We start from the raw sequence: 16,723 nt of genomic DNA, 5'->3' as shown, positions 1-16,723 counted from the left end.
CCAATGGATGTTGAACACCTTTTTAAAAATCAAGATTCTTAAATATGCAAGTTACTTTTTAACTTTCATTTTTATCTATTATCTGTCAAAAGCTTTGAGAATATGGAATTATAATTAAAACACCTAGTGTTTGATATGAAAACTGGTTCAGTATGCTATCCGCCCCCTCGTAAAGACATGTTTATATGGTTAGAAATTTACCTATCCAACCAATGTTCATAATTAGCAAAAGGTTTATGTGATACAATGGAAATCTGAGGTAGTTTCATTTTTTCACTTTGTCTCAGACCTACGTCCTGTAAAATCTCTCATGGAGCTTCAGTATATGTTTTTTTCCCCTGGTATCCTAGCATAAACGTAGCTGTCAGTTTGAATTTCAATCCTGAATGATGCCTGTTGACATAATTTCATAGTGCTGACTTCAATTGTTTAGGATTACTAAACTAAAGACCAACACTCCTTTTTTCTATGTTTCCTATCACTCAAGTTCTTTATATTTATTAACTACTACGGCAGACTAATTATCTTTAATGGAGTCTAAATCCCAAAATATTATTTTGTCTTTATCAATTTAATAACCAGATACATAAATGAAAATTTATTTTATATATTAGCAAACACATTTTCATTAAAAAAAAACCAGCATTTTTGGTGGCAAGTGACTGGTTTCTGAAATAAAGATAAAATATGTTTTCATATACAATCTTGAATTTCATATGTTTTGTATGCTACCTGCTGTGACATGCACTTTACCATGACACTAAATGCCTTAGTACATGCACACAAATGACCACGGTCAGGCATCTTGAGATTTTGACATTTTTTGGTGTTTATTTTAAAATAAAATTATTTTCTCTATAGTATGAAGGAAAATTTTAAAAGTATTTCTGCTGTGCTATTTCTGTAAAAAGTTAAAAAATGAGAAATGGCAGCCTCATTTTACAATCCTGTATTTTTCAAGGAGTAGAGGGTCAAATTGTTAAGAAAAATATTTACATAAGCTATTAGCAATCATAATTAGAGTGTCATAGAATTCTGCATGCAATGGCTAAGGAGGAATCCCTAGAAGTCCAGGTGCTTCTTGCCTCCGGCCATCATGCCACAGCCTGGGCCCAGCCGCTTGGCAGATTCTGCCAGATCCTGTTTGCTTGAGCGGCTCACTGTGTCTGACAAGTCTGGAGGCAAATGCAGTCGCTGTGGCAGAAGATTTCAGGAGAAGAAAAAAAGAAAAAAAATTAATTTTCCTTTGGCTAGCATACTTCAGAATACAATATTATGCTCTGTTGATCAGCATTTAGTCTTGCATATAAAATTCCTGCTAAAACAATTCTTCAGACTGAATTCCAATATAATCACCTCCTGTTCCTACTGGATTTTACAAATTACAGCCATCGCAGAAACTGAACCAGGAATCTTAGTGGAACATTTTCAATGTCCACCCCAAAATGTATTAAGATCTTTTCTCGTTTAGGTAAAAGTGAACATGTGTAAACACATAAATAAAAGCATCATTGAAAAATATCACACAAATTATGGTGGGTATCTTTTTTCTTTTTGGCTTTGTTTTGTTTTACCAGGGCTCCAACATGCAATTTTTAAAATTAAATGCAGCTTTTCAGCAATTATAGATTCCCATGAATACTTGCTTGTCTTTGTCTATTAGATGACCTGATTATTCTTTTTCAAGGTTATACTTTCTCTAGGAACTTAAAATGTTCACAGAAATATTGACAACATAAAAAAATTATACCAACCAGAGGGTGAATTTTTTCACATGTACAGGTAAGTCAGCCATAGCATCTACTGCAGGTCGTGGTAAGTTTGTTTCTATGCATAATGTTGGGTCATGTTTTCAAAAGCATAGTGTTGCTTTGAACACCCTCCCAACCCCTGCCCATCCCAACTGTTTTTCTGCAGATACAGGCTGATTTAAGCTGACCCAGTAACTGATCACAATTACAGAAGTTACTGTAATTAGGGAGAAACATTCATATTTCAAAAGAACATTTTTCTGTTTTCAAAAGAATATCAAATTCCTTTAATTCTCAATGCTCCCAGCTCACAAAATTTATTTCATAAAAATTCAAACTACAAAGAACATATCTGTTGTGTTAGACACAAAGTGGTGTGGAAGGCTAAAGACAAGGCAGCATATAGGGCTCCCCACTGCTGACTACGCAGAGCCTTCTAGAGGAGAACTGACCTGGAGACGACCTAGCTGAATCCCTTCATTTGGAAAACTCCCTCCAACATGGGGAGGGAAAACAGATGAAAAAGGGTAGAACCATATTTTGTTGGTCAAAATATTGTGGTTCACAAGCACATGTTCCAGTTAGTTTCTTTCCTGAATAAATGCTTTTTATTGTCATGTAAACACAAGCTGTGTGCACATGACCCAAATATTTAAAACTAAAAAGTTTATGAAAAAATATTCTTCCTTGATTTCAACCTGCCTGTACTTATTTTTTAACACAAATATATCTAGGATAAAATATACTATTATACAAATACATGATCAACGAAGATATCAGAAAGGTCAAGAAGGTCAAGGAAAGCTGTAGCTGTCATACAATAATCTCCATACAGAACTATTCCTAGTATCCATGGAACCCAGCTTGCCACTTATTAATTAAACATCTATTTCTTGAATGATAAAAAAGCATAAATACAGACATATTTGTTTCTTTGTTTCAAGCAATTCTTTCATTTCTTTATGTTCTAGTTTGTTCCAGGAAAGATTTCAGGCAGAAACAAAAGCATGAAAGGCTCAGGAATCAGCCAGGCACAGTGGCTCATGCCTGTAATCCCAGCACTTTGGGAGGCTGAGGCAGGTGGATCACAAGGTCAGGAGATTGAGACCATCCTGGTCAACATGGTGAAATCCCATCTCTACTAAAAATACAAAAATTAGCCGGGTGTGGGGGCGGGTGTGGGGGCAGGTGCCTGTAATCTCAGCTACTTTGGAGGCTGAGGCAGAATTGCTTGAACCAGGGTGTTGGAGGTTGCAGTGAACTGAGATTGTGCCACAGCATTCCAGCTTGGTGACAGAGTGAGACTCCATCTCAAAAAAAATAAAAAATAAAAAAAAGAGAAAGCTCAGGAATCCGAAAGGCAGGCATAGTTCTAAAATTTGGGGTTACAAATGTCTGTGTAGGGTTAATTCTATCCGTGTCCATGTGAGGAAGCAGGAGGGAAAGAGATCTTTAATTTTATGTCTGAGTTTTAATGTTTAAGATCTTGTAGTTATTGCTAATGAGCAAAGGAAAACTGACCAGGATACATGCATGATCTGAAGGTTATCTGAAAAGGAAAATTACCATAAAGAAACATGTGCATATATAGTTTTGGTTGGGACCTGACAATTGAGGTTAGATAGTGATTAGGCTGTTTGGTAAATCAATTGGAGTCAACAAATATTGAGAATCCTCTTGAAGCAAGGCATTCTGAAAGGATACGTCAATAGAGCACCTTCCACACTCATTTCCTTACAATCCAGTAACATGAATAAGTCAAGCACACAGGTAACCCTCACAGTGAACACTTGAAGTTATATATACAAGAAAGGCAGAGATAAAGCAGAAATCATAGTTGGAAAAGGTGAATAGGAAAAAGCTTTATGGGGTTGGGATCTGAGCTAGGTGTGAAGTAATGAACTGGATTCTGACATGAAGAATGGAGATTTGCTTAACAGGAGAACCAGTATATCTTTATAATTACATGATGCATTTAGTTAAAGGGTCATAGTGCTGTGATAATCTAAATGAGGAAACTTGTGTGGTTTATTCAGAACAAGCATAATATAATTTATTTCAGCAGCCTACCTATTTGCTTGTGAACTGGCTAAGCATTTCTCTGCCTCTGCTTTTCTAGGCAATGAATGTGAGCCAGTTGGCTGAAAGCCCTTCAGAGCAAAAGTAGCTAAATGTGACATGTGACATGCTTGGAAATCTTTCAGGTTGAATGGCTTTGAAGTAAAGTCAAATATCATTCGTGTGAGACTCTGAGCATAAAAATTTAAGGGTAATAGAATTAACTGCTTTTAACCAAATGCTACATTGTTAAGCTAGTTGTATACTCATGCCCTTTGAAAAAGCCCAAGGATGGCTCTTGGAAATATGTGAATCTCTGTGTGATTTTGCCTGCTTTTGTTGATTATTACTTGAACGAGCTTACTATGCAATCTAAATTCTCAAGCAGTGGGTTTTGTTTTCTTTCTTTCTGAGCCTCCCCCTGTGCACCATGTCAGTGCGATGTGAAACAGCGAGGAAGAACGAGAGATCAGGTTCCAGGCTTGCCAGGTGTGTCAGGGATTTTTCCTTTGAGGCTTCCAAAGCATTTACACACTTGACATGTAAATGCTCAGATGCTGCTGTACCCCAGATCTGTCTTCCGAAAAAATATGCTGCAAGATACTCTGCATAGCATGGTGACCTCCTTTAGACTTAAAACTGCAGGGCTGTAGGGTATATAAACTTTTAGACATTGAGGTTTCACTGAATAATGGTTTAAATAAAAATCAGACTACAAAAAAATCATATTATTCTCAACCTGGTACACCAAATCAAGGTATTCCTATTTATTATTTTATATCTGGGGTTCCGAAGCAAGGGCCAAAACCAAAACCATATCTTGTATCTTGAGCTGAAATTTTTCCACTTGATTTTCTTTTCTCAGATTCTTGGAGGAAGAGGCTGTGTGATGCAGGAGATGGATAGCTGGCTGGCTGTCTGCCTGCCTATTTTTTCCATTAATGCCTTGAATAAAACAATGATTTCTGTGTAGGCAAAGGGATCTGGGAAAGGTGTGACAACTTCCATGGTTCCTGCACAGGCCGGGGTGATTTGCTGTAATCCCACTGGATCAATGCTGCAAGGAGGGAAACAGTGAGGCTAGCAAAACACTCTGGCAGATTATGAAAACTCCTGCCAAAAGGCACCCCTAGGCCCATGGGAAGTCCAGGGTCATAATAAGGCAGCAGCAGAAGTGATTTGCTCTGAGACTCCAAGGGGTACCGAGGAGAGCTGGACTTTGAGATTCTTTCCCCTCTACTTGCCTCTCCGTCTCTTTGTTGGGCTTAGCTAATGTCTACATTTTGTTCCTTCTGAGCCTGTGGCTAAACTGATCCTATAGACCAGGCGTCCCCAAACTACAGCCCACGGGCCGCATGCGGCCCCCTGAGGCCATTTATCCGGCCACCCACCGCACTTCAGGAAAGGGCACCTCTTTCATTGGTGATCAGTGAGAGGAGCACAGTATGTGGCGGCCCCCCAACGGTCTGAGGGACAGTGAACTGGTCCCCTGTGTAAAAAGTTTGGGGACGCCTGCTATAGACACAGGATTGGAATTCCTGGCTCAACAGTTCCCTTCCTAATTCCTTTTCTTCCAGCCTGCCAGGCCTGGGCTCAGCACTCACAGTTCCCAGACAGAAGGGGCAAGATAATGAATCTAGATTACACCTGGATTTGAGACAAATTGCAGGTAAATACTCATTAAAATAAGTTTAATCAATTTATATTTTTCACATTTTGCCAAGACCAAACCATCAGGCACTGTTTGTTTTCTGAAAACAATTGATGTAGAACACTTTAACCCTTAGCCGATGACTAGAGATTTATATTAAACGTTTTTAAAGTTTCTGTCATTTCCTGAGAAGTTACAATTTGCATTGCTCAGGATCACAGGAATAAGCATTACTATTTCAGAATACTCCTAACGGATTTTTTCATTTTTCTTTAAAACACTGCCAATTTAAATGAAAACTTGCCAGGCACAGTAGTCCACACCTGTAATCCCAGCACTCTGGGAGGGTGAGGTGGGAGGATCTCTTGAGCCTGGGAGGTCAAGACCAGCCTAGACAATAAAATACAGTGACATCTCATCTCTACAAAAAAACCTTAATACCTTAGTAACTGCCTCAACAACAACAACAAACAAACAAACAAACGAAAGAAAAGAAAAGGAAAAAAAAAACTTATAAAATAAAGACCTTAGAACACATAAGTTCTAACTGGTCCCTTAACAGAGGTGGCCAGGACTTGTGAGCACTGGACACAGAGGCAGAGAGTGACAGTTTGATACCTGCCTCTGTCACTCACTCTCCATGAGACCTCAGGAAAGTCAGTTCAGCTGGCTAAGCCTCAGTGTCCTCATCTATCACGGGAGAACAATTCTGCCCTCCTAAGACTCTTGTCAGAATAAAATGAGATGTATATGTGTTTTGTGAACTATCAAGTTTGATGCTAATTTATTTATATCTCTTCTTGCTCCACAAAAAGGATCTGAGGTGGTTCATAAAAATACATATGGTACAAGATAAAAACAAGTAAGTTTATTAGGTCAAGGAAATGAATCTATAAACATAATGAACAAATATAATTATACAATAGCAACAGCACATCAGATGTAGCCATTAGGTCTCAGTCTGCCTGGCATCTGAGTATTTATACATTATTAGTATACATTTATTCTCTACTGTGGCTCCTTACAGACATATAAAGGAACGTGCAATTGCAGTCCCTGCTTCTGAGATTTTTAAAAGTCTAAATACTTTCCCTCATATTTAAGTAGGAGTGAAAATGGGGCATGTCAGATGCCTGGCTTCTGGACCAGTATATATATGCATGGCTGTATTAAGGAGGCAATTTGGGGTCCATTTTATTTTTAAAACCTGTCTTTTGCACATGTCTTCACTGCCGGCAAAATAACGAATAAAGAAAATGTCAGAAGATGCTTTCCCACTCGAATTTTAAAAGCATATTCCCCCTTTTCATAACGGGGAGGAAACAGATGCTCAAAAGACCTGCCATCCTATTCCACTGCAGGCTTTCAGCTGTGTGATGCCCTCACTGCAGAATGATACGTACTGATTTCTGCAGCCACAGTCTGTATTCTAAACTGCTCCAAGTGGTAGGGAATGAATTAGAGTAGAGGCCAAGTAGCTATAGCACAGAGACACTCCTACCCTCTTCCAAAAATAGCTTATAAAAGGCAGTTTATTTATTTCCCACTTTACAGTCCAGAAGCAAGCAATTCAGAGTGGGACAGACTAGTCTGCCATTCTCAACAAGATGTTCTACTTTTGGCCACCAGGCTGATGCTCTTGCTAGCTCTTAGCTTGTGAGAAGAAAGGGGCCAAGAAGGCAAGACCTGAAAGTTGGACACATCACTTCCACTCATGCCCAGAACAAAGACATGGCCACACCTAGCTGCAAGGGAGGTTGAGAAATGTCTAAAAGTGTGTAAAAATGTTTAGCAAATCTATGACTACGGAAGAAGGAGTAAAAGCATATTGGGAGACAACCAGTGGCATGCCAATTTCCAGAAGGGCCACAGCAAAATCATCACCATCCAGAAGCATTCACTCAATATGTGATCTACAGCTGACGGCTGGGGGCCCCAGTCTTGGTTTCTGACCAAAAAATGCATACCCGATAACCCCACTAGTCCAGAGAGTGGGAACAAAAGCAATGTATTCAAAGTCTCCCTTGCTCTATGGATAAACAGAGAATTTCTCCTTCCTTTGTGGAAAGATAGATTTCCTTTCAGGGTCACAAGGAGGAGGATGGAGGGGAGGAGACAGTCTATATTGATCATCATAGTATTGCTATGATAGCCTCACAAGACTTCAGAGTGTTGTTTCAAACTTGCAAAAAAAAAAAAAAATCAATGTTATATGCTATCATATAATCATTGTTTTGTATTTTTACATTTGTATTACTCCCTAATTATTATATTATTACAATGTAATATTATATTGTAATAATTCTACATCTGGTTAGGATTTGAAATGTGGAGGATGCATCTGCTGCATTTTGCATTATTGTCATATATGAATAGGCCAGTGGAAAGAATGCCAGAACCAAATATTTGCTCTTTGTGAATTGACAAGTGTACATTTGGTAATTGCTGAATATTTCTGGAGCAGATTCTCCTAAACATGATCAGGTTTTAGGATTAAGTTTTTGTTTAAGGCCCAATTCATGCCCAGGGTTTAAGATTAAAATGATTAACTTTAATTGAATTTTATTGAATGTCATAATCATACTATATCCTTTAAGTAAAAAAAAAATATTCATTGGGTTCTTCCTGACTGATCTGAAAATTAGACAAAAATTCAGCGCTGGAACACTGCACACTGGCTGTCCATTGAAAAATACTCAGGTGTGCAATTATTTTGACCGTCAATTATAACTGACAGTATTGTCTTGCCTCTAAATTCACCTCTCTGAAAGCAGATTGTGAAGAACTCACTTGTCTAAACAAAAGTGTGATTTATGAAAAGGCATGTGTCTATGGCAAAGATTGCCAATTTACTCCCAGTATCTATTCTCCTTGTCAGAGAGCATAAGAATTTCTCAGCTAGTGAGGGACGTAGCCTCCCAGAACAGAGGCCCCAGTTCCAGCTTCCTTTGCCAAGAAAACAGGCTAAGTGACTAAGTTATGGTCACTTCGACTTGAGCAGAAGTCTAACTTTTGGGTGAGCTCCTTAAAGAGGAGGAACCATCTACTTATCTTTCCCTTAAAATTGCTATTAGATCTTGGTGAGAAAGCCCCTGCCCTGAGTCTGGTTCCACACCTCCATTGGCCATACCGCATCCTATGGGGTGAGGAATCACAGGGCTAAAGGAGATGTGCGTCTAGATCCTATGCCCTTCCTTTTTTTCTTTTCTTTTTTTTGTGAGACAGGATCTCATTCTTTTGCCCATGCTGAAGTATAATGGTGCAATCACAGCTCACTGCAGCCTTCCCCTCTCAGGCTGAAGCCACCCACCCCAGCCTCCCAGCTAGCTGGGACTGCAGATGTGTGCCACCAACTCCAGCAGATTTTTCAAAAACTTTTTCCTTTTTTTTGAGATGGAGTCTTTGTCACCCAGGCTGGGAGTGCAATTGCATGGTCTCAGCTTACTGCAACCTCTGCCTCGTGGGTTCAAGCAACTCTCCTGCCTCAGCCTCCCAAGTAGCTGGGACTACAGGTACACACTACCACACCCAGCTAATTTTTGTATTTTTAGTAGAGACGGACGGGCTTTTGCCATGTTGGCCAGGCTGGTCTCCAACTCCTGACCTTGTGATCTGCCTGCCTTGGCCTCCCAAAGTGCTGAGATTATAGAAGTGAGCCACCCTGCCCAGCCTTTAAACCTTTTTGTAGAGACAAGGTCACATTATGTTGTCCAGGCTGGTCTCAAACTCTGGGCTCAAGCAATCTGCCTGCCTTGGCCTTCCAAAATGCTGGGCTGGAATTACAGGCATCAGTTACAACATCCAGCTTGCCCTTCTTTATAGAACATGCTCTGGGTACTCATAACCTCAGAATTCCCTGTCCAAATGACTACAAAGCCTGCACTGATCTCTCCCCCACATTCCTCAAGGGTTGACTGTGTTGTCTGTGTGTATAACATGGGGCCCAAGGAATAGCCAAGAGATGGCTGTTTGTGGGGCTAGAGTTTGGATGTGCAAGCTGGGCATCCACAAACATATGTGAATGTTCCCTTGTGCGCAGTAAGGGGGCAGGGGTGGGAAGAGAAAGGAGGCAGGCTGTATGTAGGCCAGTTCTCCCGGTGTCTCCATGTTCTAGAGTAGAACCCTGATCCAAAGTTTAAACTCGGCTTTTCAGGGAGGTATATGTATGAAGGAAGGAAGATAAAACATGTTTAATAGTTTGTTGGCTCAATAATTTAAAGTATTGAGGCATATAATAATTACGTGGTCCTTCATTTGCATTCTTGCTCTAGGCTCTTCGAATGTTAGGGATAAATCTAACATTCCTCTCCTCACTTGCTGAAATATGGACTTGAGGGTAGGTGCTAACACAGCCATTCTGGACCACAAAATGGAATCTATTTGCTGAGGGGGCATAGCAAAAAGACAGAATGGGTCTAGGGACTCTCGATATCATCTGGCCACCAGAAGAGTCCTGGGTCATCTAACTGGGCTTTATGTGAGAGACAGATGAACTTCTATATTACTTAAGCCACCGTGTTTTTGGATCTCTGCGATAACAGCCTAAGCTATGTTCTGTTTATATAGAATTTGGTACCCGACAATAGAAGCACTGAAGTTCTACAACCTACCTAAATGTATGTTGGTTTAGTGGCCAGACGATGGGCAGTGAGGTCCAAGTATTGCCAAGTAGAAAGCTTGTGAGCCTTGTTATGCTTGTGATAACCTGGAGAGTGAACTTCCTCCCTCCTAATCAGTGGCTCTATATGGAACACTGGAGAAATTCAGAATATTGGTGTGTTGGTAGCTTCTTGCCACTTTAAGGAAATTCACTTATAAAAGACAGATGAACTCAGGCTAGAGTTACAGAATCTGCAAGAAGAGCTGGAAGGGAACTAGCTGCAGCCCACAAGCTAAACTGACTAACAATTTGGAAATTGGGGCCCCACAGGGTTGAAAACACCCAACTATTTCTACACCTGCACACCAGGGCAGACAACCTTTAGAGATGTCGGTGCCCCTAAGCCTTCATTAAATACCTTTGTTAAATGGCTGGTCAGAAAACAGGAGCCACCTCAGAGAAAAAAATTTAAGGGTATTGCCTTCCCACTCAGTCTATTATTTTAGATGGCTTCAAGGTAGCTACTGATAAGACAAAAGAGCGAGATAAGGGTAGAGCAGAGAGGCCAGAATATAAGTCTGTTTAAAAAATTTATTTTGAGACACAGTCTCACTTTGTTGCCCATGCTGGAATGCAGTGGCACAATCATGGGTCACTGCAGCCTCAACTTCCCTGGCTTAAGCCATCCTCCCACAGCCTCTGAGTAGCTGGGACTATAGGCACAGGCCACAATGTCTGGCTAATTTTTGTACTTTTTGTAAAGATGGGGTTTTGCCATGTTGCCTAGCTGGCCTTGAATTCCTGAGCTCAAGCAATCCTCTAGCCTCAGCCTCCTGGGAAGCTGGGATTACAGGCTGTGGATCATGTGTTGGTTGTGAGAAAAGAGCAGAAGTGAGGTTGCAACTTCAGTATATTTCATTGGAATTTGAACTTGGGCAGTTTGGCTTCAGTTTATACTCTATGTGCCAGAACTTTTCTAAGCACTAGAGACAAAACAGTGTGAACCAGACAGGCAAGACACCTGCTTCCAGGGAACTCTCAAGATTAGGAAGGACAATGCACAGATATTTAGATGACTGGAGGAGAGATCAACAACACATAGGAGGGCAAACAAAAAAAGATAATTCAGGCCGGGCGCGGTGGCTCACGCCTGTAATCCCAGCACTTTAGGAGACCAAGGCGGGCCAAAGGGCAGGAGTTCGAGACCAGACTGGCCAACACGGTGAAACACAGTCTCTACTAAAAATGCAAAAGTTAGCCAGGCGTCATGGTTCATGCCTGTAATCCCCATGACTCAGGAGATTGAGGCAGGAGAATTAGAGAACCACTCGAACCCAGGAGGCGGAGGTTGCAATGAGCTGAGATCGTGCCACCATACGCCAGCTTGGTGACAGAGCGAGACTTGGTCTTAAAAAAAAGAAAGAAGGAAAGAAAATAATTCAGATGGTGAGAGGTGCTTTTAAGGAAACAAAACATGGTGACATGATGTTGGCTGGGAGTACTACTTCAGTTGGGGAAGGCCTTTCTAGAGAGTATATATGGGCTAAGATCTAAATTTTGAGAAGGGTTTGAGACTGAGAGAAAGAAGTCCCAGGCAAAGGGAATAAAATGGAAAAACCCTGAGATGGGAATAAGTTTGGTATGCTTGAAAGGCAGAAAAAAAGTCGGCTTTTCTGGAAGAGTCAACAAGCAGGGGAGTGGTTATAAGTTTGGCTTGGTAGGCAGTGGTCAGATCTTGTAGAGTTTCTAAAGTGTGGTAAGTGACTTGGATTTAATCCTTAAGGGCAAGGGGTAGCAAGGAAGCGATGTGAGCTTATTTTTATGAATACCAGGGCCATCTTACCCATATCCTCACAAGGTCATGCACGGACATTTGTAATAATAGAAAACAATAATTGCTGCAAACATGCATATTCTACAAAAGACAGAATTCCCTGCAAAGTGATATATACTGATTATTAGATTTTGCTTTCTTCTGATTCCGAAGAAACATTCTAGCTACTGACTCCCACTGTCTGTGGGGAAAGGTGTTTCTTAATCTTGTGACTGCCCAAAAGAAGATTCCAGGTGTAGGAGTTGAGCCTTGTGTGAGATGTCCATGAAGGAGAAGCCGTAGCAGTTTCTACTATTTGTGGGGATGGTTTGCTGAGTGTAATTCTTTTAAAATGTAACTTGGAATCTTTTGGCTACATAGCAATAAACATATCACCATGTTTCATCCCAATGTTCCTTTGTTTCAGACATTTAAGATGTGTGTGTGGGGGTTATATTATTCTCCTCCCTTATTTTATGCACTGACAAAGAACAAACCAGATTATTCCTGGAATTCTTAAAATGGGCTTGCTTCCTTTTTTCTTTTGAGGCATGGTCTCACTCTGTCCTGCCTCAGTTTCCCAAGTACTGAGATTACAGGCATGTGCTAATACATCTGGCTAATTTTAAAATTTTTTGTAGAGATGGGTGTCTTACTATGTTGCCCAGGCTGGTCTCAAGCTCCTGGGCTCAAGTAATCCTCCTGCCTTGGCGTCGTAAAGTGTTGAGATTACAGGTGTGAGCAACCATGCTTGGCCTGGTTTTACTTTCTATGCAAACTAAAAGCAGTATCTTTTACTTTTAGTTTCTCCTTTTTTTTTTTTTTTTTTTTTTTTTTGTAAATTTTGTTCCCATTAATACTCCAAAATGAGTAGAACTGAAAAAAAAAAGTCATTTAGGTAATAGTTGAATAACGCAGCTTGAGGTGTTAAACTGTACTTGGATACTTTCACAATCATACTGTGAAAGATGCCTTCTCCCTGATCAGTCCCCTTTCCCTCAGCAGCATCATGTCTGGGATAAAGGAATGGGATGGATAAGTCACACAGTCACTGCTATGCCTGTGATCCTCGGACTGTGCAATGTTGCCTCAACCGGTTGCTTGATGTCTCCCCAACTGACTCCTTTCTACTCATCTTTCCTTAATTGTGTAGCTGGGTTTCTCACTGGCAACCTTGTTGCTGGTTTCCAACTGCTGCTTAACCCAAGGCTTGTATGGCTCTGGAACACACAATACAGGCAGGAGCATATAAGCTCCAGAGTGTGTAGAATTTGAATGAAGCTCCAGCAGGGCCAAACTGAGAGATGGCTTGAGATCTAGTGTCGGCTGCTGCTACTGCCGTAAACGGAAGAGAACTGGGGTCTTTCTTTGGACAGACTGTTATTTTAACAGGTACTTCAAGCCTGTGTTGCCCAGGAAGTCCCTTTCCTACCCAACATAAGTGAGGAGACATTTCAGGAGCAATATTTTGGGTACTACCCCTCAGGTGCCTTAAGAATACAAAGATATTTTAGGAACATACGATGTTTTTAGATCTTGAATGTTAAGCTTGAAAAAGTCTTTTAGAAATATATTCAAACTACTAATTAGAATTCCTTTTTAATCCTCATTTTTCTTTTAAAGTATATTATATGGAAACTACTCTAGAGGTGGCAAAAGGTAACAATATCTTTGCGTTTGTCTACTAGAATTCAAACTAATGTTTGCTTCTTACCATAATCTGAAGGCTCCTACTTAGTAACTGTTAGCAGATAAATATGTGTGCACATTTGAGATTGATCCTTAAATCCTAGAGATTTTAAAAACTGCAGCAGATCCACAATCCAATTTAAGGATTGGCAGAGGTCTGACTGATACACAGCTTATGGAATAGAGGAATTCTAAGATGTGAAAAGTCAGGAATCAGGGAATTTTGAAATCAGTTCACCACATTGCTCAAGTTACCATGTTAATGTCAGTCCACTAAATATTAATAACTTTCAAACTTGGCAGCTTTCGATAAACACTCCTCTTGGAAATGTGGCAATCATACATATTTGTGTCTAACACATACATGAACGAGTTGATTCCCTTTTGGCTGTACACAAATGAGTCCTCAGAGCATAATGGCCAATGTGTTTGCTTGCATAATGCCCCACAGTGTATGCAGAACATTACTCTACAAAGCCCTGAGATGGAGTATGAAGTGCTCGGTGGAAATGGCAATGTAAAACATCCTGGCAGCATTAAATCTCCCAACTACTCTCTAGTTACTTTGAGACCCCCACATTTAAGGGTCTGCTAGTTCCTCGGTATGAAGAAAGAATTTTTAATGGGGCCAAATGTAGGTGTTTACAAGGGGGAATTGTTGTTTTTTATTAGGAGCTGCCTTATGTTCAATAGTTGTATTTACTTTGTCAAGCTAGCCAGAATTAGAAAATCCCCATTGCTAGGCAGCCTAGAGTGTCTGTAAAGTATTTCTGGGCATTCAGAACCGAAGCATGTGCTGCCCAAAGGCAGGTTTCATTACAGTGTGTTATTTAGTCCTCTTTCGTCCCTCCCTACCCCCACACCCCCAGATAGGGCTGCTTCTATAACAGGAAATCTTGGTTACTTTATGCTGAAACATATTTACATGACTGAAACACGACAATTAACACATTTGTAAAGCTTGAGGGATAGGCACACTTTAATGGTTTTTTGAAGCAGGCTGATTTCCTGGAGCTTTTAATCTTATTTTATTTTGTTCTGTATGCATGAACAAGTTCTTTTTTACTACAGGTATCTGACAAAGTCTACCTGTATAAATGTGAATACAAAGAAAATAACATGAAAATTAATTTTATGTTTTATCTTTGCCAAACTGTTCCTAAATTCTTTCACCAGTTCAATGTACATTGAAGGCTAAGACATTATTTTTGTCATGTTGTATTAGCTTTTATACAAAGGCATTTAGGTAGTAACTTTTTGGTTTGAGAAAATGAAATGAGGCTTTCTCTCTACCAAGTGTATAAAAGCTTTTCATAATGAATAAAAAGTATAAATTACAGCAGTGATTTTTGTCACTCTTTATGAGCAGATAAAGGTGCACTCTCCTAGGAACTGTATATTTCACTTGCTTCAAATCTAAATGAACACCCAGGTGATATTAAGTAGTGTTATTTGATAAGTGCTGTTACGTGTGTTTTGCCTATTTATATATTTAAGTGTAAGTATATAAATGATTATATTGTCAGGAATATTTTAATATATTTTAATTATTTTAATTGCTAATTAATAGCTTTGGTAAAATTTAGAAAACAAATCTTAAGTATCAGAGCCCTCTGAATTAAAAACTCCCATTTTCCTTTTGATTTCTGAAAGTATGCTAACCCTCAAAACCCCACTCCAACTTCTCACTTAAAACTTTATGGCAAATTTACAAATTACACTGGTTTCACAGAGTTGCTTGATACATCTAGTTCCCCCTTCCACAAACCTCCCTCCTCACCAATTTGAAAAGGAGCTCGGTGAACAGACTGGGCAAAGCGAGAGCCCTCTTTCTACGTGCCTTAGGGTGGTGATGGGGCAGCCAAAGACAGAGCGCTTTAGCTGAGGGATATAGATTAGAGATGAGGACCTAACTCCAAAGAGTAACTCTTTGCTGAAGTGACTTCACAGAGGGAAGTAAGCAGTAATTCAATTCAGCCTTAGATAGAAAGCCTCTCTATAATGGGAAATAAAGTTAAAAGAAATGATGCAAACAAGGCAAGAAAAAAATACTGATAATCGAAAAAAGAAAAGTATTTGTGAGTATACAGATGAATGACTATGCCTGCTTTTAAGGTCTTTTTCTGTTGTTTGTTTGACTTAATCAAAATGCATGTTTCTATAGAAATGTTAACAAGAGCTAAGTTTAATTTCCACTTGGATAATTCAGAAGTAATTTCTCATACAGATTATTTTCCATTCTTTAAAAACTCATTTGCTTTTATATGTGGGGGATTTTCCCCCACCACTTAACTACCCTTGAGCTAATTCTTTTTTTTTTTTTTTTTTTTTTTTTAACAAGGAAGTCTGAAAGATCCTCAAAATGCAGAAGAGCCAATGAGTTCATAAACTGAATTGGCTAAATCCTGTCTCAGATTTTCACTGTAGCCTGAAGAGCAACTCTGGCCAAGTAGAAACCCTAAAGTTTGCCATTATTTCATCCAGGGTCTGCAGGTATGGAATGGGAGTGTTCCTTTCGGCATTTGCAAAATTATGCTCCAAAATAAAATAATGGAAGGAAGTGATTTTGTAATTGTTATGCATGGTTATTCTCTAAACTTTATAGATCTAAGTTAAATAAAATACACATATTTGTGCATTTCTTTTAGAGTTCTTTAATATTATAACCACATATAAAAATTTCTTGAGATACTCAAAGCAAAAGTAAGCATGACTTTTTTTCATCAAATGATTTCTAAAGTACAATAATGACAAGTTTTGCAATTTAATAAATGATGAAAAAATGAGTTTTTCCTTTAGAAATATATCAAGTAGTGGCAATTTTTCTTCTGTTTTTCATTATGATAGCTTATGTCCTAAAGGGATATTATTTGCTCTAAAATCAGTTTAGGCAAACGCATCAAACATTTACCCAATCATATATTGGTAAATTAGAGATTATATTGCAAACACTTAGCAATTCTGTTTCTAAATGAAAAATTGTAATAAGCATCTTAAATTATATATTTATTTTCATTATATTTTTATTTTCAGGTAACATTAGTATTTATAGGTGTTTGCATACTAAATCTATTAACTGGCTTGTATGTTTCAATGGTCTATCTTAAATACCTTACAATATTTCACACAAAATGATTACCGATCATGTTTTAAAATCATGA

At 39.2% G+C, this 16,723-nt stretch overlaps 1 protein-coding gene across 4 annotated transcripts in view; it reads right to left on the bottom strand.

Moving 5' to 3' along the window:
- ELP4 (elongator acetyltransferase complex subunit 4) overlaps positions 1-16,723 on the bottom strand; it is a 257,653-nt gene that overhangs the window by 9,131 nt on the left and 231,799 nt on the right. For 2 of the 4 annotated variants that reach the window (XM_074401282.1, XM_003919962.4), the window contains exon 10: positions 806-1,194. The exons of the other annotated variants lie outside the window; for them this stretch is intronic. In XM_074401282.1, coding sequence (XP_074257383.1) covers positions 1,063-1,194 — 132 coding nt within the window. In that variant the 3' untranslated portion in view covers positions 806-1,062. Of the gene's footprint in view, positions 1-805; positions 1,195-16,723 lie in introns of those variants that run through there. 4 annotated transcript variants of the gene reach the window in all.

This window comes from Saimiri boliviensis, chromosome 6, assembly GCF_048565385.1.
Source record: "Saimiri boliviensis isolate mSaiBol1 chromosome 6, mSaiBol1.pri, whole genome shotgun sequence".
Taxonomy (NCBI): domain Eukaryota; kingdom Metazoa; phylum Chordata; class Mammalia; order Primates; family Cebidae; genus Saimiri; species Saimiri boliviensis.
The sequence above is the reverse complement of the archived record's forward strand: the minus strand, read 5'-3'. Positions and strand labels throughout refer to the sequence as shown.